This window comes from Platalea leucorodia (genome assembly GCF_965183815.1).
Source record: "Platalea leucorodia genome assembly, chromosome: 9".
NCBI classification, from domain to species: domain Eukaryota; kingdom Metazoa; phylum Chordata; class Aves; order Pelecaniformes; family Threskiornithidae; genus Platalea; species Platalea leucorodia.
The window spans coordinates 20,476,531-20,500,494 of NC_138831.1; the positions used below are offsets into that span (position 1 = coordinate 20,476,531).

Genomic DNA, 23,964 nt, shown 5'->3' on the forward strand with positions numbered 1-23,964 from the left:
AAACCACTTCAGTTAGAATTTCAAGTTCATTATTTCCTCAGACTTTTAATTGCGGGAATCTATCACATCCCCCAGAGGAAACAGGAAAAATGTCTGTATTTCAAACAAAGTGACTTGCCCTGTGTCATGTAAACAATCACCAAATTTAACAGAAACCAGGAATAAAATTCCTGGTCCCATGCTCCAACTGCGAGACCACACACCTGCTAGGTTCAGGTTTGAGTATTACCTACCAGGTAATACTCAAACTAATGACTTCATCAATTTGAAAGTCATCGACAACTCAGGAAAGGTTACTGATCTTAATCATATGAGGAAACATCAGAGAGCGATATAACAGTTGTGCAAATTTTTCCCCACAATACCACTCATGGTTTTGTCAGGAGAATTCAAGCACAGAGTGCTTCCTCCCACCTTCATATGCTCACCTCTTGGTACTCCCCTAAGGGAGTCAGGTACTGAAGAATGAGCCTCTGCTCTATGGCAGGAGTCAAAGGGTAAAGTGTGTAATTAGTGCCAATCACCCATGGGGACATTTCTGACCAGCTGCTGTTGGACAGTTCAACAAACATCCGCTCTGGTTCTGAAGCAGAGAAGCCCAGCTTTTGCTTGGCCTTCCGGAAGCCATCTCTTTCATGCTGTTTCCCTGATTTGCTTTTTCTCAGTCCCCCATCATCTAGCTTTGTAGCAGAGTTTACTCTGCTACTGGTCTTGTGACTTGAATCAAGATGAAAGGAGATCTCCATATCCCCAGAAACTTCCTCTTGCTCTCCATCTACTGCCATCTCCCCATAATCCATATCCACAGCCTCTTCATCTAGAGGCAGCAGAGGATCTGATGGCACTTTCCGAGGACTGGGACGCTTGTTTTCTTGTTTTGTAGTCATTTCAGTAACCTGTAACTCTCGTAGCCGTCGAAGCACCAAAGCCACCTGTTTCAGAAAAGAAGAATGCATGAGAACACACTTCCTGCTTTGGTCATGCATCTCACACCATATTTTTTTGTTCTTACCATATAACCAGCTTCAAAGCATTAAGTGTCAAGCATGCTGTGGTGTATATTTGCCCAGAGAATTAATGATTTCAAAATGAATAAGAACACTCCAATCCTTTTTGCTACAGCTACTTTCTTTCTAAAATATCAGCACCTAGTCTCCTGAATGAGAAAGAAGTGGCTTAAAAGCCATTAAGAGATGAGTTATGTTCATGCTAACAGAACCACATACCACCTTCCACTATTCTTCCATCATCTCTACCTAGCCTAGAATAAAGGCAACACTCCCTTTCAAAGCAACAGCTTTGATAAATCGCAGTTCCACAAAACCTAAGGCCACGTGTTTACTTTTAAAGGCCTTATCTGTGCAAGAATTAGAGTTCACCTATGCTTCAACACACTGTACACCGTCCTCGGAGACAAATTTGCCTATCCTACCTTCTTCCAAAGGTCATCTCCATTGCTGACAAACATCATACAGAATCTACACTAAACTGGTGAAAGGTTTACAATAGAAGTTAATGCAATTTCATATTAAGTTGTCCCCATGCCAATTTACCTTTCATTTTAAAATCTCTGTCCAGTATGTAAGTAACAACATGCAATAGTTACAGATGTAAAGCTTCTGAAAATTTTTCTTTAAGAGGGCTATGAACATAAGTCCCATTAAAAACTATAGTATTTGCCTTCTTAAGTTTCCATTGGCATTTTTAACACAACTGGTATAACAGAATAATCGGGCCACAGCCTGAGCAAAGGCATGGTCAGGAAAGGATGGAAAGCATGAGCTACTGGCTCTTCCAGATACTATTATAACTACTGTAAGACCCATATATTAACTCATGAATGTGAGCTCCCCACAAATAAAGAAAAAAAAGAGGTAAAGAAAAAAAAAAAAAAAAAAAGGAAAGTGATTGAGAAATCATTACCAGTTGTGAGTTCTCATCCCGGTAATTTGCAGCAATATCTTGGTTTTCCATAGCTCCTCCTAATAGCCCCGTCGCATAGGTCCTTAGCGGCTGATCAGCCTCTCGCGCCCACTTAAAGAGATTTTCAACTATGCCTTCCTAGAATGAAGAAAATAAGAAAGCAATTCTAACAGTTATATTTAATTTTTAACTTCTCAGTCTCAGTGAAAGCACCTGTCGGTAACAATTCTCCCTATCTCTAGTAATGAGCAGGCTAGATTTCCTACCAATTATGTAATGAATCAAGATCTAAAACTATCGGGGGGGGGGGGGGGGGCGGCGCAGGCAGGAATCTAACCTTTTAAGCTGCATAAAACTATTCCCAGGCATCAGATATTTGGAATTAGGATTTGCACACCTGCAAAAATCTTCTGAAGTGGCCAGTCAACCTACTGCCTAGGAAGTAGCAAAACACTATGGGTATAAATTGGTTAGTCAAAACAAACAAGCCCAAAGTTCCTGTCAGTTTCACTAATATAAATCTCCAGCAATTTAGCAGATTTCAAAGAAGCTGTGTTGAACTTACACCAAGTAGAATGGAATTTGGCTAAATTTCTTACATTTCACTAAAAGCTTACTGGGGCTAAATTGAAAAGTCGCTTAAATAAGCCAGCTACCTGGTGCCAGAGGAACTCTTTACACTAATGACTACTCACCAACCAAAAGAACAATTCTCAACGTAGTCAGAAATCCATAATGTTTGGAGAAGAGAGAAATGCATGCAAGTACACTAATCCGTACATATGGAAATCTTAATGTTAAATATGGTTAATATTTTTAATAGTAAAAAAAAAAAAAAATCAGCAGTGTTTGAACACAGCCTCCCAAGCAACTTTTCTTAACACAGCCGGATAAGTGTTAATTAAAAATTAAAAGTCGATTAAAAAGACAATTGTTTAGAATGAAAGATTCAATTTTTTCCTCTAAATCACTACTGGATTTTGAAACATCATAGAACAACACATCATTATCATGACAGGAATCTTGCACATAATTTGAATCACAGGTACAACACAATAAAAGATCAGTTAAAAGTAATAATGAATAGACACACATTTCAATGAGAACTCTCAGCTTACAGATTTTTAAAGAGTTGCCTGTTATATATTTAAAGAAAATTGCATTATTATTTAAATGCTCTTATGTCATTAAAAAAAAAAAAAAAAAAAATCAATGAGATGTAAAATACCTTGGCCGCTAGAGGACCCCTTTATGACCAGAGCAGTACCCTCTTCAAACAAATTTGTGAGCTATCCTAAAGCCTCCTACATACAGGAACCCAAAGTGCCATTATAGAACTCTATATATTCTGAAGTCAAAAGAAAAAAAAAAAAAAGTCCTTACGTGCAAAACAACTTAAAAATTTAGTTTCAATTTACAGATAGATTTAGTCTCTGAAAAAAAGCTATATCCTCCACAAATAGGGAAGTACTGTTTTGCTTTTAATTTTTTTTTTTTTTTTTCTTCAAAGTCTCACAGCCTTAGCCTTCGGACAGATCACAAAGATCTCAAATTAAATTCAATCCTTCACAAAGGGAGCACATTATTCTTTCTTTTTATCATGCTTTAGAGTTCATACCCATATTTCCAATAGTAAAGAAACTCATTTGGAACTTTTATATAAAGCACTACCTGATTTCCAAACTTCAGAAAAATATTACATTAATTTTTACAGATGAGGAAACTGGGGCTCAGGAGTGAAACCAAACTTTCTCCTCACTTTCAGCCCTCTGTGCATTCCTTCAGAAAAAACACATTTGTCAACATAGAGAAGTCAGATTCAGCTGTCCATCACAGTTTCAGATAATCCCAAAAAAGCATGTGGATTTTAGACTGCTTAGTTAAAGTATGACTTGCTTATCACTTAGCTTTAATAATGCTATCGCTCTGCTGTATCTGGGGATTACTGGGCAAGACTCCTACAGCAAGTCTTCACATTCTACACAGCCTGCTCCATTCACAGGCCTATGAAATAACAATTCAAAATATAACATCTCCCAAAACATTACATTAAGTTCCAACTCCTGTTTGAATCATTCCAGTTATATCTTACAAGCTGCAAAATACCCAAGATTTGATCAGTTGAACAAGCCAACATCAAAAAAGCCCCAAACCATTAGTAAGATTGAATAGATTATCTCCCAGCAACAGGATTTCAACATGGCCTTTTACTGGTTTCTCCTGTGGGAAGAACTGTTGTAGCACATAATACACCAAGCTTAAAAACGAAGCCTTAGTATAGATGATACCTTTTCCTGAAAGACAACAGCTGTTTCCAGTCCTGGCATGATATCCAGAAGAAGTCGGCACGCAGCAGTGTTTAATGGAGGTTCTCTGCTTGTCATCACATAAGCATTCACTAGCTAGAGAAGATCAGGAACAGCATTGATTTGAAATTCAACTCTGACCAAAACCAGTGCAGTGAAAGCCTTACAACTCCCACAGCAGCAAAACGATAAAGTAAGAAATGTCAGTATGTAAGCCCTGGATCTAAAGATGACTAGCCTTTAACCTGCTCCCTCCAGTGCCTCAGAAGTTGAAATTACTTCTCAGAGAAACAGAATTCCCCTCGGATCTGCTGTTCACTGACTAAATATCTATCTTGAACTGATTTGTAAAGACAAATGCCTAAAAGAAAATTACAGTTCATTAACAGTGTAAACATGAAAAGGTAATAGCTGAAAAAAATAACATAAAAATGCACATTTTTAATGGCATTTATGTTTTCTTATTGCTTGCAGTTTAAGACAGAAAGCTACATGCAAGCAATCTGTCAGAATCCTTACAGCAACGTGCACTGATACAGATGCCTGCAGGGAGGTGACAGTAACAAACATTCTAGCTATTAACTCATGTTAGAGTATAGCAAGGCAAGAGGAAAGCCAGACTCTTGCCTCTTAATCCTCTGCCTGAGTCTTCTAGAGCTGACATACTCCTCTGCTCCTACAAGCAGTCCAGCATTTCCAAGTAGTCAGAGACAAGGCACTGGAATTAGTGGTATTAATTTCCATTACAGAAGTTAATTATGCTTTTAAACTTGTATTAGAGGAGCTATGTTTTCTTCAGAGAGACTGATAAACCTTGAAACTAATTTAATTGTTTAGTAACAATATTCCAGACATATTCCAGCACACCTGAACAGCTCATGAACGCCCTTTTCCTTGAGTCACTTTAACAGTGGCAAATGAATCTTAAATCCATTTTAAAAACCACTGCTATGGAAGAGAGAGTCCCTACACCAGTAAAATAAATATTAAACAAGTACTGAGGTCAACCAGCACACAGTAAACAAAAAAAACATAAGAAGGTGCCAGGAACTGACAGAGAGAGTTCTCAGAGCAAACCTACCGCATTCATGAAATCATCATTCTTGAAAAGTATCCTCAATAAGTGACCAAGCATGCACTCTGGGTCCGCTCGACCTGTGGGAGAAACAGGAAAAGACTTATCTACCTATCTCAAGATGTCAAGGTTAATACTGAACTGTTATCTTCAAACTGATTGTGGAATACTCTAGTTAGCAGGACCTTTCTCAGAAGGAAAATTACAGAAGAAATCATATGAATTATTCACTGACTTAACATTTTTTCTAGTAGGCATTACCTCCTTAGAACTCCTATCAGTCAAAGCACAACACATTTTAGTGGTCCAATAGTATTGAACTGTCATTTTTGTAGACAGTGAAGATGCAGACGCCAAGCAAACTGTTCCAGTAAACTGGAAATAAGCCATCTCCAAAAAAAAAAAAAAAAAATCTAAGGATAACAAGATAAAAAGCATCAATGGCTGTATCTAAGTATTCTAAAGCACTTACTTTAACAGCAAATTCAAGATAATCTGAAACAGACTGTCTTCTCTGTCCATCTAACACCTACTACTTCACCTTAACTGCAACTTGTTAACATGATCATACCCTTATGTCATGAATCAGCCTCTGAAACACTCTTCCAAAACTCTACCCAAGGCATCAAAATCTTGCAGCAAACATCAGAACTGCCAGGTATCAGCACTACAGAGCACGATTACCTACTGCAAAAGTTGTATCAGACCTTGATCAGCAGTGGGCACATTTAAGCTAGAAATTGCTTACTCTTAAATATGAATTACCAGGTATCCGTTGTGACAGAGTTGGTGCTGCCAAAACCATTCAGGACATCTTACCTGGATGTCGGTCATCAAACGGGTCTGGATCCCCTTTGCGATACTCTTCAGTCTCCTTCTCAATAAGCTCAGACATTCTGCAGAAGGAATGACAACAAATGAGCAGAATTCACACTCGGTCTTCTCCTAGTACACAGCTCCTCACAATAGCCTATCTGACAAAGTACTATAAAACAGCTCATCAACTTTCATTTGAACAGCATTCAGTGCCACCAGAGGATTTCAGACTGTTCACAACAGAAGGGTGAGAAGAGAGACTTGCCTCTAATATCTCACCCACCCCCCCCCCGCCATGCTCCAAAACACACTGAACCCGTATCAACATCCCAGTGATACACAAGCATGACACTCTGGAGGGGGCAATAGCTTTTATTTACTCATGATAGAGCCCTGGTGATGTTCTACAACACATACTGTAGAGAACTAGAGTAAATAAAGGGCTTGAGTAGTACTTCTCACCATCACATAGTCTTTCTTTTGCATTAGATTTAAGTCCTGAACGGGTGACTTAGTTCTCTGTCCTATTCAGTTTGTGCAGGGGCAGCCGCTCAAACTGCTTACACAATTTTTTGTTATTTTTGCATATTAAATTTTAATAATATTGTGTAGCAATTAAAGTATTTAATATTTAATAAAGTATTGTGTAATCTCTGTTCAGGTCATCCCATCAGCTCCATCGAAGCTCAACTTCTTAGCATGTGTCAATTACCGCAATAGATAAGACAAGAAAAACTCAGCCAGCTGCCATAGACCTTCAAAATACATTAAATGCTCCGCCGTATCAGAAAAAAAAGGAAGGTTGTTTTGAAGTTATGCCTTCCCCTAAACTGAGAAGCAGCCTCAGCAGACACAAGAAATCCTATGCTCTAATTCATTCAGAATGAGCAGTAAGGGAATAAATTGTTGTTTTTATTTAAACAAAATCAAGAAGAGGGAGATTATCTCATGCTCAAGCAATAAGTAATTCCATAGTCATCCACTGTCTTTCTCCATGAAGTGTCACAGAAGAAATATATGCAGTTTGAGGTGAAATGAAGAACAGTGTTCAAAAAACATTAGCAAATTAAATCTTATTTCCTTGGTATAAACCCTCATTCCCTCCCCTCTACTGAGGTCTAGAGTGGGGTGCAGAATCTATGGGCAGCACAGCATTTTAAAACAAGGTCTTAATACCTCGGGGTATTGATCTAGGCAGAGTTTATTATAGGGGAGGGAAAACTGCTGGACGGCTGCAGCAATCCCTGGAAAAATATTTATCTTTTGCAGGGGATTTCCCTTACAGAATGACACTGACTTCTGCTCCATTCCTGTTACTTTCCAGAAAATATCCTCTGTTCCCAGGGACATTTAGAGGCAAAAATGTACTTAGTTCTGCCTCTGTGAACTACACTGACTTGCCAGTATGACAGAGGATGATGCTATGAAGCCTGCCCAGATTGCAGGAACAGCAAATTAGCTTATCAGGAACGAGCAGAGAACTTTCCTGCTTGTCTCTGATCTGACAATTACCTTTCAGCGAACTGTTTATCCTGTAGGGTTCTAATATTTACTTTTAATAAGCCTGAATGTGAAGAGATGCAAGTTGTGTCCCTTGCTAACAGGTGGCACAGCTTGAGCTCTCATGAATTTCTGGCAAAAGCAAGTTACTTAAATACTCCACTGCCAGCTCCTCATTTTTTTCCATGAGAGCTAATAGTTCGAGAGGTGCCTGCTGACAGACAACTGGGACAAATGGGGAGTTGCGAAGCTGCACCCTAGACTTGTCAGGTCTTTTTAGGTGATAATCAGCATTTTGATTGTGTGCCAGAAAGGACTGACAAGCAAGCATGGAAAGTGAGCATAACATTCTCCTCAGTCCATCCTGTTTAGGTAGGCAGCCAAACAGCATGCCAGATGAAGCTGCCGAGTGGTTTCAGGGACAACAATATTATCACAGCCTAGATGAAACAGGCACATGAATCACCAATTACAGGGGGTTTTTTTGAGACAATTAGTCACAATTGCTTGACAAAAATAAAAAAGCACTGCCTCTTTAAAATTGACTTTCAAAAACAAAAACAAGCAAACAAACAAACGAGCTTGCTTATAATACTCTTCTTTTAACTAATGCATACAAAGGTGGTTTGTGAAGTGACTTGGATGAATCTATCTAGATCAATGGCTTTGTCAATTCTCAGCTGAAGCAACAGGAGAGTCAAATAACTAACAAAGCTCATTCCTGCCTCATAACGTAGGCACGTGGTACACAGGGCTTTAACAAAAAACAGTTCAAAAAAACACAGAACTTTTATTCAGGTTTCGAGATTTCCTTCATTCACTTGGCATTATATTGGTTCTCTAGCCACGTCAGAGTTTGCAGGCAAGATCTAGGTTTTACATGGGGGTAGGGGTTCTTTCCCCCCACTTCTGACTAATTTTTTTTCTCTTTACAACTGTCTTTGCAATCATCTTTGGAAAGTTAGTCAGATCCTCATTTTCACTTGCCACAAACTGAGCTCACCTTGGGGGTGGGGAAGGAAGGGGCAGTGGTATACATAAAAGTATGTAAACTTTGCAAGACTCCCATTGATCTAGATGGCATAATACAAAGCCATCCTAATATTGCTCTATGCCATCATTTGGCATTAATGACCAACCTGAGTCTTTACAACAGATTGCAACGGTGTGAGATGCTCTAGGATCCCACACCACAACATGCTTGGTTTGTGGAGATGAAGTATGATGTTGAGCTGCTGATTTATTCGTCTTATGAAAGAGGCTCTTGAGATGCAGTGAAGGATCTGACTCCCAGGATTTGCCAGAATGGTTGAACGCAACTTGCATCCAGACTATGAACTAATGCTCTTGCAGGATCATTCCAATTTACCTTATTTTGAAAACCATATATATTAAATATCTATTGTTTGCTGACATGCTTTCCAAGCAATTTCTTCAATTCACACCTTCTGACACTCCAGAGTTTGTAAATCCAGAAAACTAGCTTATTTAGAAGTGACAATTCAGCTGTGGCCTATAAGCCACACTGTTGCTGTTCTTGTCCTATTACTGTTGAAACACTCACTGCTGCACTCTCACGTATGCTGCCTCGGCATCACATTTAACGGGCCCCCATCCACACAGAGAAGTTTTCTTCCATTTAGCTCAGAAGGCGGAAGGAAGCACAAAAACATCACTCACCAACAAGCATGACCACAGCTTCCTCCACCTTAAGTCTACAACAACATGCAAGGGCACTACTCTGCCTCAGGACATCAGCTAACACAAGCTCCAGTTGGTGAGGATTCCTAGCATCTCTTCCAGCAAATTCGTTTAAAACTATGCTGTATCTAAACCCCTCTACTCCATACAGACACATGGCTTTCATTGATACCTGAAGCACTGTAAATCCAACTTCTGCCACAGCCAGTAGATCCCCTTGCTATCTACTGTATTATCTCCACTAAAGCAAAAATACCGAAGCTTTCACCATCCATAACCACTCTGCCTGCTGCACAGAAACCTTGGAGAACGAAAAGAGAATTATCAAACTTGTCCGGGCATAAATAACGTAAGGAATTCAAGGAGCTGAGGGGGAGCAAGAAGTGCCAGACTGCTATAAACACAAGAAAAGACATGTTTAATTCAAATTTCTTTAAATTTCTTAGAATATAGCAAATTTCTGCTGTTTATGCCTGCAAGAAAAAGCCTTGAAATAGCACATATGTTTCCTTCAAGACACAAATCAGACAGTACACAAAGATACCCCAAAACATGTCTCATGATTTTCAAGAGACCTACTCATTTTAAAGTGTTTAGGACTGGCTTTCTGCTGCTCATCTCCCTCTTCTGTATTGCTATTTTTAAAACATAGTAAGAACAGCAAAAGAGTTGTGCCCACTAGGTGAGGCATGGCACATATCTGTGCAAAGAAGCTCCAGACTCCTGTTATTTCCACCCATTGCCAGCTCAGAATCTGTGCACTGACTTGTCTGACCCAACCGCGCAGAGCAGTGCTGTACAGAAACCTGGATTGCTCTTAACGTACAGGTGCAGTAAGTCCTTCTGCATATACTAGGCAGGCCACAGGTCTGCCAGCAGAGGCGCAAGGAGGCATTGGGTGGAATTTCTGTGAATCTCCTGTTAAAGCAACAGTAATGTCAGTTTAGCTAACAGAGGCCTGGCTTGGGAAACCACAAATGCAATTGATAATCCAAACATTTCTCTTGCAATAGAAGATTCCTTATAATTAATGGCGTTACTAGTACCTACACATCTCCTAAAATAATTTATTGGTCCATATTTTCCTCACACATACAATACAATGCCAATCAATCAACATCTAGTTTACCAAAAATTAATCAAGTTTTAAAATTTCACTTTAAACAAGCCCTATGAGCATCAATAAAATCTTCTCAATATATATAATCCCCTTGATACATCCAATGAGTCGCTCTCATCCTTTCATTTAATCTGATCGATGTTCCTACAATCACAAACCCCACACCACCACTCTGATGGAACAACATTCTCATAGCTTTCAGTCTTGATCAACTTCCAGACCAAGAAAATTAATTACCAACAGATAATCAGGTATGTAAAAACCTCAAGCAAAAACATGGTAAAAGCTGCTGTCAAGTAACTTCAGATTTTCAGATTTAGGAATTTATTTAATAGATCTTACCTGGTGAGAATAGGGACCATGTCTTGCCCGCTGCCATGTTCTTTCTCCCATTGCTCAAGCAAAGCAGTGAGCTCAGCCTTGGAGTCCACATGCCCAGATCCTGAAGTCATGGCTTAGCCTAAGGCAGAGGTAACAAACCAAAAAAAAAAAAAAAAAAAAAAAAAAGGCAGAAAAACGTACATGAAATCCCACACAGTTTTGCTATATTCATTGAAATAATCTAAATCAAAGATTACAAGTCATTTAGAAGAGGCAAGTAAATACTCAGCAACAAGGTGTGAGAAAGAGACGATTAAGTGACAGAATACTGCGGAACTTAACTCTAAAAGGTGGAACTTATTTTTTGGTCCTTTGTGTGAAGAATAAAGAACATGAACACACTCTCAACACAAGTCTTAACTGGTGTATGACAACCCTGACCATGATGGGAAGTATGCACATCTAACCACAAGAGTGTTCAGTACTGAAGCTTTTTAAAATTCTACCTCAATTCCATGAGCAGACCTGAGGTAGTCTTTTGCTATTGCTCAGCGATTTACTCAAAAAACAACAAAGCTAGAGCAGCAAGATTATGATCAGTGTCATTATTCCAGTTTAACACCCTCCAGACAGCAGTGAAAGTGCCAAGAATCGTATTAGCTTCACACTGCCAAGGAGGCAGAAGGCAGCGGCACTGAGCAGCTACAGGCAGTGGAAGGAGCACCAAAAGAGTGGTAGTTGGGAAACGGAGCAGGTCGCCACATCACTACTTGTTCAAGGTTTCCACAAACAGTCAACGGCTCTAGTAAGAGGGAAGAATAATCACTGGAGGGAGCACTGGAGCAATTACTTCAGGTTTATCAGCCTTTACTTGCAAGACAGCAGCTGACAGAAGATTTATCTTCCCATCCTCAAAAGCCAGATCCCCCTACAGTACTGAGTGACTTGTTAAGGTACCATTTAATGAAGGGAACTATCACTCTAGATTCTGTTTAAGCCTCCAGATTTCCAGGCGTCAATTTTTGTCAGTCTGATAACAATCTACTAGAAACACTAACTGACCAAACTAGAACACAATCTGTCTCAAAACACTGCCATGCGCTTAGTTTCCAATCTGACAGACTATGATTGCTATGAAGAGCTGTAACTTCTGGAGGAAGAAACACCCAATCCTAATGTATAAATTGACCTTGTATTGGGCTGGGGCAGGTGTCAAAGCAAAAGAAATTCCTTCACATCAAAAAAATGCACAAAAGTTTCCAGCATTTCATTAGCTGTAACATGGTCAATATCCATCTGCCATGAGATTAAATATCTGTTTTCCATAAATGACCCAGAGAAAGAACTCTCCAAAACAACGTTAAATGCAGATACGCTTAAGACAGTGATGTACACATCAACTCCTGAAATACATATTCAGGAATCAGTCAAATGACAGGCTATAAAGGGAGCCATAGGTCAACATAGATTACGTAAGCATTTATAGCCCAAGTTTATTCTGAAAAACATCACCACATTTGACTGAGTGCTGGATACCTCTAATTGGTTTAAAATCTTTCTCACTCAGGGAATGGATGAACAACGCTGCAGCTCTACCTCCTGTCTCATAGGTGCTTCTGAATTTAATGTACTGTGACTGGTTAGTCAAATGGGAGACAGTAAGTAAAGATCACCTGGCTGAAGACGAAATCACCCAAAGACTACGGAAAAATAAACGTGCGACTACAAGACACCCCGTCTGAAGAACACCATTTCGATAAGTACTATATAAAGTGAGTGCGTGCTAACAAAAAACCTACCTAAGCATAAAGAAAGATGATGTTTTCTAAATGACAAGTAATTATGATTTTATCTAGAGCATTCATTATTCATTCATCACAGAACTAGACTGGGAAATTTGATGCAAATGCATAAATCACTTCAGAAAAAAACCTACCTAAATGCAGGCAACAAAATGTAATGAGATTGTACACACACCCCCGCCCCCCCAAAACACCTTTGAAAAGGAAAACTATTCCAAGCTCATAAAGCTCCATTCCCTTTTTCATTAGCTGAACAACACTTGCCAGCAGCACTTCTGAGCTTTTAAATATCACAGATAAACACACAGACAAATCTGCTCGGAGCCTCAGAATGCAAGTGCTGTAACGGTATCTGCATTCAACCATTTCAGACATCTCCACCTTCATTCTATACCCAAGGGATACAGAAAAAAGCGCCTTGTGACCCCAGAGCTTGTATAAGGCCTGTACAGGCTCTCCCGCAATCTGAAGAATAGTTTACTTCCCCCAAGAACCCTTAATTATCTCAGCTAGAAAATAAGAAAGGCCCAGCAATACCTGCAACAGGTCAACAAAGTTCCAGTCAGGAAGGCCACAGGAACTGCTCACGTTGCCCTCTGGGACACCCAGCGCTACACCGTAACAAGTGAAAATAGAAAAATCCCAGCTGTCCCTAAAACCCAGAGTACCACCTCACTTAAAGCACATTATAGATCTGAATAACTGGTGCTGATACACAACTATTTTCCTGAAGTAAAGTTAAAATAAAAACGCCACCCTTTCTATAGGTACACAGCAATGAAAGTAAATGCCTCTCCAAGGCATCTCATCTACTCTGAACACTTATCCCTCCCAACCTATTCAAATAAATTTGACTACTCTACATGACACTGCAAAGAGCATCAACAACAAAAATTACCCCAAAGCATCTACTTCCACAGTTCTCATATTAATGCACATTAGCAGTAAAATATATGTGGATGGAATATCATGGCAGATGAATGACTTTTTAAATACAAGAACCAAAACAGTTCCTACTGTGCTGACTTTTTTCAAGAATTCCATCTTAAATCAAAGTGAAGAACTCCGCAGAAAGGTCAAGATCATAAATGGTATGAACTAAACTGTAACTGTCAGAAATACCCCCAGCCTGTCTGAGAGGAAGGCCTGTGAGAGCAACTCTGACTTTCACTATTTCCCTTGGGCAAGCTGCTGAACAAATTCAATCTTAAATTGCTCTCCAGGAACTAGCAGAACCGGGAGCAGCTATCTCAGTGTGGATTTAAATCCATGGGGAGTGTGTGTGTATAATTTTTTTCAATAAGTTTTGAAAATCATGGCCTGCTACAGATTTCAATTATAATATCCAATAAGCTAAGGAATGGATTACTTTTTTTTTCCAAACACCACTACTGTCAAAATAGCATTATTTAGAATCAATAGAACTGATATAAACAAAACATAAAGCACTTACTCAAAGGATTTGACTTTGAAAGACAAATATTTACAACCTTAACTATCACTCACTGTGAACACTCCCACTGAAAATCCACATATGCATGTTTCAGCACACAGTGGTGCACACAGTATTGCTTTAATATTAAATACTACTTAGCATTCCAGTATCATAACAAAGATTTTGTGAGCTCTTCTGAACTTAGATGTAAAAATTTGACAGAAAAGGGAAACCCAGAGAAGTGTTCAGGCACAGATACCTAGAAGTACTCACATGTTTTTGAAATCTCAGACACCTTACTGCCTGAGTCACCTTAGTCAGACACCTCTGAACACCAAAGAAATACAAGTCACACTGACATCTAACTGCAAACCTTAATAAGCACACAGTATCGTTCAAGCAGTTCAGCTTCACCCTTTCATTCCTCGACATATCTGAGCATCACACTGACTGCAAGACTACTACAGGTCATTCACTTATTGATTTTGTGTTATGTTCATGAAAAGGATTATGAGGTTCCAAACACACTGACTTCAATACAGATGTGCATTTTAAAGTATGAAACCTCTCAGGTAAAAAATAAACCTGTTCATAAAACCTGAAAACCAACAATTTGGTTACTTGGGAAACAAGTGCAAAATCCATACCTTAACAATTTAAATGGAAAATGACAGAGCCACATAACAAAAATCATACCTTAGGAAAAAAAGTAATCAATTTTAATCAACTTTGTAAAAAGCTTACACATTTAAATTCATATGCAGACAAAAATTACAAGAGGATTTCCGAATCCACATGTATAGAGCCAACTCAAATTCTAATAACTACACTTTTACCTAGCTTAAATAATCAAGTTTCATATTGTTCCTAAACATCATTCTAAGTATGGCTGAGGACACAACATAGCTGAGAAGTATAATATAATAACATAACACCAGAAGGGAAAATTAAGAACTCATGAGTTGGAATCTAGTTAAACACAGAGCAAGCTGAGTAGTATATCTGTATGTTCTTCCATATCTATGTTTTAATACAAAGAATTCCTTACTTGAAAAAAAAAAAAAAAAATCTCCCTCTCATCACAATTATTCTTTAAATGGATGACATACCAGACAGCTATTTGCCTAAACCTGTTGAGTCTGACATAACCATGCCAAAGTTAATGCTGAAGCATAATGAACTGCCAACACCAGAGTTCACTTGTGGAAGAAAGTATGCCACAAGCTAACAAAATCTTCACAATCTTCGGAGAATAAAATGATGTTTTGGATCATACACGAGTGAAGCTCTGAGGGAATTCCTCGTCTGTTCAACTTCCCACTTTAACCCCTAACAGAACTCCAATTTGGCTGTTACTCCAGAACATATTCCTAATGTTGCTTTAAATATCTATTTAAAAATTTATAATTGTTTACAGTTAGAATATTTTTAAGGCCAGGGAAACCACTAAGTTATTTCGTTTCCTGGAATTTCTGCTTTTACAAAACAAACCTGGAACCATCTGCTGATCTGCCAGGACAAGCACAAAAAACAGGAACAGACTTCTGTTGTCTACACAGGAAGGTAAAAAAACGACGCTCCGTTGCAACACCAATTCCTCTTTACACTGCTACAAGGGAAAACACGAGGGCCCTGCCTCCCCAGAGGAGCACCGAGGCTCGGCCGAGCCAGGGAAGCGCGCAGCTGATGACAGCTCTTGCGGGGTCTGGCACGGCAGCACGCCCCCGCCGTGCAGGCGCTCGCCGCGGAGCGCCGTGCGGCAGCGGGCTGCTCGCCGGGACCCAACGGGAGACAACCGCCGGCGCTGCCCGTTCGAACCCAGGGTTTAAAGGTTAGCGAAGGGGGGCGGGGGGGATCCCCACGCCGGGGAGCCTCCCTCCCCGAGCAGGCCCGCCGGAGCCCCGCGCGGAGCGGCGCCTCCGCAGGCCCCGGCGCAGGAGGAAGAAGAGCCCCGGGGCAGGGGGCGGGCCGGCCGGCGGAGGACCGGGGCGGGCGGGGCCGGCGCGGCGCAGGCCCGCCCCCCCCCGCGCCGGGAGCTGACAGGCCGCGGGGGGCCGAGGCCCAGCGCCCCGCCGGGCCCCCGCCGCCCCCCGCCACAGCGCCGCTTCGGAGGGCGCCCCCTAGCGCGGGGGCGGGCGCGCAGCCCGACCCGCCCCCCCCCGCGGCGGCTCCCTCAGGGCCCGAGGCGACCCCCTCCCCCTCCCCCTGCCCCTGCCCGGCGCGGAGGCCGCGGCCGCCCACTGGCCCGGCACGGCCCGGGGGAAGCGCGGCGGCGGCGCGGCGAGGCCCGCCCCCGCCCGGCGCCCCGTACCTGCCCGATGCCCCCGCTGGGTCGCCGCCGCTGCCCCCGGCCCCTGCGCTCGGCCCCGCACACCCCGCGGCGGCCGCGATTGCTGTGGCGGGCACACACTTTGCGCGTCACCACGCTGGGGGCCGCGTCACAGCGCGCGAGGCGGTGTTGCGGGCAGCGGTGAGGGAGGGGGAAGGAGGCGGCGAGGGCCCGGCGCTCGGCCTCCCGGGAAACGGAGTTCGCGCGGGGCGAGGCCTCTGCGCATGCGCCTGTCGGGCGGCGCCGCGGGGGAGGCTGGGAGTTGTAGTGCCCGGCGGGCGCCGCCATCGCGCCCCCTCAGCCCAGCCCACAGCACCGCGGCCGCGGCGGCTTGTAGGCGGAGGGGCGTTTTCCTGGGAGGGAGGCGAGGCTGTTTACTGACTTTTTGCAGGCTGGCACGGAGGAGCCCCCGAGCAGCGGCTGCCGGCCCCGATACCCGGGTGTCTGCCCCGACAGCGGCATAGCGACAGGCATGCCGCCATCGCATCCTCCGGCCCCAACGGGCACGGCAGGGACTCTCGCCAGCTGTGCCTTTTTCTTCCTTTCTCACGTCCAGGCTGAATGTTCACTTGTGCATTGTTCACCTGCTTAACGTTACTTCCAGGTGACAGCAGGGTGTTGTAGCGAGAGGGCAGCTTGGCAGTGAGCCTAGGTGACGAGCATGCCTGCCTCCACTCCCTCTCCAGAGTGGCTTCTCCTCTTCTTATCTGCAAGACAGGAACATCATCCTATTTCTTCCCAGTTAAACAGGGACCGTTTTTGGCAGTAGAAGCTGAACCCCACAGTGGTGCCCAACAGCAGGAAGCAGAGGCTGGGCTGAAGCATCTCTGGGCTCTCCTGGGCCCGTAGGGCAAGCTCCTCTTCCCACATCCCCACCCTTCCTCCCGGCTGCGGGAGTTCATCCTCTCCCCAGTCCTTTCCTCTGACACCCCCCGGAGAAGCATGCATGCATGCAATGAGAGAGTCTGTGTGCAGAGAAACCCTTCAGCATTGCACAGCCCCATCCCTGTTTGCTTTCCATGTACAAAGTCTTCATTCCCCTGGGATTTTTATTCCTTGTCTGTTGGCTTCGCAGTGGAAGTAGCCCAGCACTCTGGGGGGCACTGTGTGCTTTTACAGAGGTAGTAAGTTGTTATTGTGCACTGTCCCTTCCCCCTGGCATACTAAGAAGTAGTATGGAGACTCCCCATGGAGAAGATGTACGCACTCTCAGCAAGGTTACTGTTTCGGGGGCGGGGGACGGGACACGGACATGGACACCTAGCAGGGTACACTTCTCACTCATGCCCCCGTGGCTGGTTGGAGGATCAAAGGTATCAGACCTGCCTGCAGCGTTATTATACAGGGAAGAGCAGCACATCCACAGCTGCACCTTCTTCTCCCCCTGCAAGGCACCTGGCAGCCTCTGGGCCAGCCACAGAGCTGTCAGGAGGAAGCTGCAGAGGTTAGCACTCCCATCTCCTCATCACCCACGTTCAAAGGGCTAAGAGCAAAATTAAGGTTTTCAGTTCCTGCCACATCTATGGTGCATTGGAGATAGGGTCACTTCTTGGAGAAAGTGGGGTTCAGTCCCCAGGCTCACCTGAGCAGGTAAGGAGGCTTGGAGCCTGCTGCTTCATTGCAAGAGCCTGGTACATTGTTAGAATAGGACAGCTTGCAGCTACCCCCTGGCAGCTCTGCTGCAGCCTTCTATACAAGCTGCCTGAAGTGCTCAGGCCTCCAGCTCTTGCATTTCCAGGCCTCAGGAGATATTGGGAAGGACTCAGTCTAACACCCTTGCTCCTCACAGGGCAGGTGAGAGTCCTACTGGCTCACTTTGCAGGGCCAAGATGGTATGAGCTCTCCTTTAATTTGGCTTCTCTTTAAAAGCAATGAAACCCCAGCTTGTGCTGCAGTCCTCTAGTAGTTGCCCAGGTACTGGCAGAAGCTCTTCTCTTAAAAGAATAAATAAGAGTAATTAAGAGGAAACAAGGTCCTCCCTCTCAGGGGAAGGCTTCATAAGCACTGACACCGTTCCCAGCTGAGATGCTTCCTGCCCCCCAGTGTCCACATTAACCCCTTTTTTTACACTGCAACTGTATAAACCCCTGCCCCAGGCAGTGTTTGGACAGGTGCAGATTCTGCTACCACACTTACGCTATTTGACTGTGAAGTCTTGATTAGCTACAGGATAACGACTGCAGCAGTGAGAATCCTGCAGCAGAAATCCCCCTGAGCACTGGACATAGTTCACACCAACACTTTGCTTTAATAGTGCAATTGAAGGGGAAGAAAAAAAACAAACAAACAAACAACCAAACATCGCTGTGGATCGCAAAGCAATAAAAACAGGAGGCCAGCAGTAAGCTTGCACCTCTTGTCCTGTGGGATCTTGTGGCTGAGAGGTGGCAGAGAGAGTGGCCTGTGGTATGCAAGGAGGGGAAGGTTATCTCTGAGTGGTCACCTCCATGTGCTCCCCGGGCAGAAAGACAGAATACTCGCAGACAGTGGTCAACTGATAGTAATGATGACTTAAGGCTGAATCAAAGCTTGAACTCCCTTGAAAAAAATAACCACTTCTCTCCATTGCTGTCATATCCCAGATCACCTCACAATACTGTGGGAAGATCAGCAATTTATAAGGAGAGGATAAAACCACTTCACCAGGTTCTAATAAACTTCTAGACTTAAGGACAATTAATTGTAGAATTAAATTAATTGTAGAATTAAAAGAATTAAGGAGGAACAGCACTGGTAAGAGAACCCAGGGAGACACAAGCTGTGTTTCCAGAGGATGCCTCGAGTACAGCTAAGAGTGGAAGCATGTGGCTGGGATGCCTCGCCCACTCACAGCTGCTGACAAAGGCTGAGAGCCCCAGACCCAGCCTCCAGGCAGCAGCTTCACCTTCCTGCCTGCACAGACCTTTGCCCTGAGAACAAGAAAAAGGGTTGTGATCAGGAAGCTCGCAATATTCTGAGGGACTCCTCACGGGTGGCTGCCCTACAAGGAGAGGAAGAACCCTTCAGGCTTTCAGGAGAGTTAATTGCTTACCTTGACCTCCAACACAGATCTACACTGACAAAGTTTATTGACTTCCTACACTTCACCTTTTATTAGTTGCCCCATCTGCTTGTGGGAGTCAGTTTGCTCATCACCATGTTTCTACTTGCAATTGAGTTTCTGTTGTAGGGTAGCTGAGACAGTAGTTACTGACTTAGCAGCTACCAACCTTTGCAGCGTAATTTTGCTGCATGACTCATAGCAGGTGAGTAGTAAGTCCAGTAATAGAGTTCAGTCCCTTCTCAGCACTTGTGTGTATCACGCTGCTGCTGCAACTACACGCAGCACCCAGTTGGATTCCCTGGCAGCATCTAGGGAAGGGTACAGTGCCAGGAACTGAACTTTTGGGAGGGTCTGAACCTGCCCTGCTAAGATGCTTGTAAACTGAAGGGTGTTTCTTTACAACTCCCATGCCCCAGGGGACTGCAAAAACCAGGCGGGAGGTCAGACGTCTGGGGAGCTGCATCTGGGAATGGAGGACATTTTCCAGGAGTGCAGCAGAGGTCAGTCTGCCTGTGCACCAGTTCGGCTGCGATGCACTCCTCTGTGGAGTGCTTTCCTCCCTTCCACCCTGCCAGTCTCCTGTAGTGCCTGTGGGTACCTGAGGAGTGAGCAGCGGACACAAAGCTCTCCCAGGAAGGCCTCAGCTCCAGCTTTGGTACCATCTATCACTCTTCCAGCTTGATCTGCCCAAATAGTTCAGAAGTTGTTTTATGAGCTGTGATGCAGTACTGTGGCAGCTAATATTTGCAATGATATTCCTCATGCCACAGGGGCTTTTAATGCTGTCTAGATTCCCCAACAGCGCTTGTATATATGTATATAATGCTAAATTGTCACATGCTGTGCAAAAATATTGCTTGATGGCCACAGGTGACCTGCAAGATGGCAGCCAACACATCGGCCAGTTGTCTGCTCCCATTTCTTGCCTACATCTGAGAGAAGGCAGGTACTACAGTAGAAAGATGGGAGAAAAGAGACAGAAAGTGGGAGTAAGGAGGGGAAAGCAGTACAGTGGGATCACCCCTGCCTGGACAGACAGAGCAGAGTGGAGGGGCTGCAGGCATTGCCACAGGTTACCTGCAATCCAGGCGAGTGTAGACAAATGGGGCCAAAATATGTGCACTCAGTGCTCACGATAAATGACGTGTGACAAGGAAATAGTCCAATCACTAGGTGGCACACCAGGATCATCACACCAGACCAGCATCCTCTTGGGAGGAGAGGAAAGAGGGCAAAATAGCCCAAAGCTCAAATTAACAAGCAATCATCTGAGGCTGGTATGCTTAGAAGGAGCCATTTCTGTGCACACACATAGAGCAAAAACATCCAACAACTGGATGGAGAAATAAAACGTAAAAGTACAGACAAAATTTGTTAATTCAACCAAATTCTGCCTGGTCTCCTTTGCCATTTCTGAGTGACAGTGGGTAAGGCTGGGGAGACCAAGTCATGAATGGAGTCTGAAGAGGCAACGCACAGAGTGCAGCAGAGGTGCAAGTTACTGCAGGGAATGCAGTTACCACATTTTCTGAGAGCTAAGCCTGCTCCTGTGTGAGGAGAGAACATTTGGGTTTTCCTTCCAGCAGAAAAGGCCAAGCAAAGTGCAAAGAGAAGTTTCTTGCAGCAGATAAAACTCTCCTTCTCAGATGGAGACTGAGTGAGGGACAAGTGGCAGCAGGCCGACATTACCTACTGTCAGAGGAGTTCAAAGGTGGTTATTTGCAGGGAGAGAAAAGAGTGATAGAAGAGTGATAACATGGTTTCAGGGGCAGGTTTTTCTCTGAGCTGAAGCTAACACAGCAACACAAGCTAAAACCAGCTAACATATTTATGAGGAAGGGCTAGGGAGAGACCTACATTTTGGTAGAGGCCCAGTTACCATTGTGCATTGTTCTGTTACTGTAGATCAGTAGAAGCAATTCACTCTTGAAAGCCCCAAGGAATGTATCATGGCCAACTACACTAACTCTTCTGGACACTCGCAGGGTCTGCAGGACTTGCCATCAGGCAGACAGTGTACCCAGGCTCTCCAAGTGTTTGCATGAATTCAGCAGTGCAGACACAGGCTCACCAGCCAGCTCCCTCCGAGCAATGGTTTGGCTGAGAATTTAGCCCAGACTGGAGAGAGAAGCCAGATCTATATCTAGGAACATAGAAATGCAGAAGAATGTAGTTCATCAGCTCAGATACTAATGAGAACATGAGCAGGCAAACAGCTTTCTTCCAGACAGGCTAGTGCCAAAACCCTCCATTCAGACATTCAGTCCGATGCCAAGAGCACATAGCTGCCTAGCTGAGCATCTGAATGACAGCACATCTGCGTTTGCAAGCTAAAAGTCAACAGGAAAGTTAAATAATACAAAGTGATCACTGTTGTGTGAAATAGATGTTCATGCACTGGCATAAACCTCTTGCTTTCCAGTAGCATGACACCTGAATCCTGACTGCACTTCAGTAATGCTGCACAGTAGCTAGTACTGGGCAGAGTCTTGCTCAGAGCTTTATGCTCAGCTTCTTACAGGCATCTAGCAGCTTCAAGCAGATATTCATACCCCTCCTCTCTCCCAAATCACTGTAAAGTGGGGTTATTGATGTGTCCTGTGATGTATGGGCTGTGTATTATCCAGGGGGATGCAGCTGCAATCCAGCAAGTGCAAAAGAGCCTTTGGGGGAGTGGAAGTGCACAGATAAACCATGCACACAGAATATACAAGGGAGAACATGAAAAAAGTAGGGGGTAGTAAGTATGCAGAAAGTGGCATTATGGCAATGAGACATGGTTTTCTGACTAAAGTAATTTCTCTAACTGGGAATGAGTTAAAAGTTCATTTCAGGCACTACACAAAATCCCTTGGTAGCTTTTGTGGTTTAACAAGAGTTTTCCTTTTTTATCTGTTCTGTTACTGTAGGGAACAGCCACTCAACCAGCAAAGAAAACTCTTCATACAGGAGGAAGCAAGAAAAGATTATACACAGCATGCTGTGAAATGCCTGCAAGACACACACTGGTAATATAAACAAATTCCTCCTAATGTTTTCCAGTAACAAGGATCTTAGGGATTACTTGTAACAGCAGCAGCTTTAAAAAAGAAAGACATAACAAAACCAGGAAAAAGTATGGTTTTAAGATAGCTGTCCTTTTTAAGAGGAGGGAGGGGGTTGTTTTTTCTCTTTTTTAAGAGCGATTATCAGGCCTTAAGTGCAGGTTATATATCTGTTCTCTTCACGACTTCTCTCTACAGGAGTTAATTGGGTCAAGTGTCTGTATGTGACAGTTTTGATGGACGGGGAAACAATAAGCAAATGGGTGAAGGCGAGCTATAATGATTACAGGCACTGTAGATGTGTGTAAGCATGTTAATTTTGGATTCATGAGTTATTTTATCACTGAGGGATTCCATCAAGGGTCTTAATAACAGCTATATGATGTTTGTCATATGTAGCTTCTTCAGTATTTGGGAATCCTAATCTTTAGCTTGACAGTGGTGGTGGTTACAGCTCTCAAAGCTCTGCAGTTAATCAGCTCCAAGGAGCCACATGTGCATGGTACCGCTGCAATCACCAAGACGTTTGGACCTGGACCACTGTAAAGTCTGAACACAGATCACTTTACTCTCATTTAAATTCAGCCACATCTAGGAAGTAGCCCTGAAGCTGCCCTAGCAGCATAGAGCATTCAACAGCTTTTGACGTGGGAAAAATCATCAGCTGAAGTGAGGTAACGTAAAGCTGCAAAGAGGGACAGGCCGCAGAATCTTGTGCTGGGATTTACCCAAGACGCTTGATCTATGTTTCCCTCTCCCATGAAACAGTTCATGTTTTTTCGCCTGAAAGGAATGACTTCCTCTGGCAACACCTCTCTTTGTGCTGCCCTGACCCCGACTGGCCTCTGCAGCCCCAGAAATGCTCCAGGACAGGGACGCTTCAGGGCAGCTTACTGAAACACTGAGCACCACCAAGCCCACATACCTGGGAAATGCAGGCGGGCCTCGGCGCTTGATGTTAATGGCGGCAGACCCAGACCCCCGCCGTCATGGGTGACTTCATAAAGTGCTGGTTCTGCTGCTGAACTCAAAATGCTGAGTCAAAATGGCAGCACCGGCTCAAGGGCTCTTCCCCTCCCTCTTCCATTCGCCCCGTTGTACACTCGACAGTGTCTCTTCTTTCCTCCAGGTGCTTTGTAGCCCTCATCAGTGGGGAGGGAATATAGCAAGAGCAAAGTTTCATAAATTTCTTTGCATGAACAAAACAGAAGCACCTGAAGATAGGGCAGAAGGGGAAGGGAAAATCGCTGAAGTTTTAGGAATTCAATCTGGTGCTAATCCACAAAGGAAAAAAATCCCACTGCTTCCCAGGGCACAGTGCACTGTGTTAGCAACTGCAGAGACATACTCAGGGGCTTTGCTTTCCAGGGAGCTTTGTGAAGATTTAGTTGCATTTATAGGAGTACAGGGTATTTTGTATAGCTGTCTATTCTTTTTGGGATGCAGATAAGGGATGCAGATCCATATCCTTATTCTAAAACCAGCATTGGTAAATGGTAACCAGAAAAATATCTGAACATCCTCTCTGCTTCTGGAGTTGGGAATGATA

The 23,964-nt window shown here is 43.6% G+C and overlaps 2 protein-coding genes across 10 annotated transcripts in view; one reads left to right on the forward strand and one right to left on the reverse strand.

The window, feature by feature from the left end:
* Positions 1-16,491, reverse strand: part of DCAF1 (DDB1 and CUL4 associated factor 1) — a 53,932-nt gene extending 37,441 nt beyond the window's left edge. For 6 of the 8 annotated variants that reach the window (XR_014229158.1, XM_082321137.1, XM_082321138.1 and 3 more), the window contains exons 1-7: positions 16,311-16,491; positions 10,784-10,901; positions 6,124-6,200; positions 5,311-5,384; positions 4,212-4,325; positions 1,924-2,061; positions 429-932 (exon numbers count right to left, since the gene is read on the reverse strand). Coding sequence is in view for 7 of the 8 variants with exons in the window: in XM_082321137.1 (XP_082177263.1) it covers positions 429-932; positions 1,924-2,061; positions 4,212-4,325; positions 5,311-5,384; positions 6,124-6,200; positions 10,784-10,893 (1,017 nt within the window). In the remaining variant the exon portion in view is untranslated. Of the gene's footprint in view, positions 1-428; positions 933-1,923; positions 2,062-4,211; positions 4,326-5,310; positions 5,385-6,123; positions 6,201-10,783; positions 10,902-13,101; positions 13,121-15,490; positions 15,578-16,310 lie in introns of those variants that run through there. The other 2 variants (XM_082321135.1, XM_082321136.1) reach the window with 2 other exon arrangements.
* RAD54L2 (RAD54 like 2) overlaps positions 15,760-23,964 on the forward strand; it is a 95,227-nt gene continuing 87,022 nt past the window's right edge. For both annotated transcript variants that reach the window (XM_082321142.1, XM_082321145.1), the window contains exons 1-2: positions 15,760-15,830; positions 22,281-22,379. The gene's annotated coding sequence lies outside the window, so the exon portion shown is untranslated. The remainder of the gene's footprint in view (positions 15,831-22,280; positions 22,380-23,964) is intronic.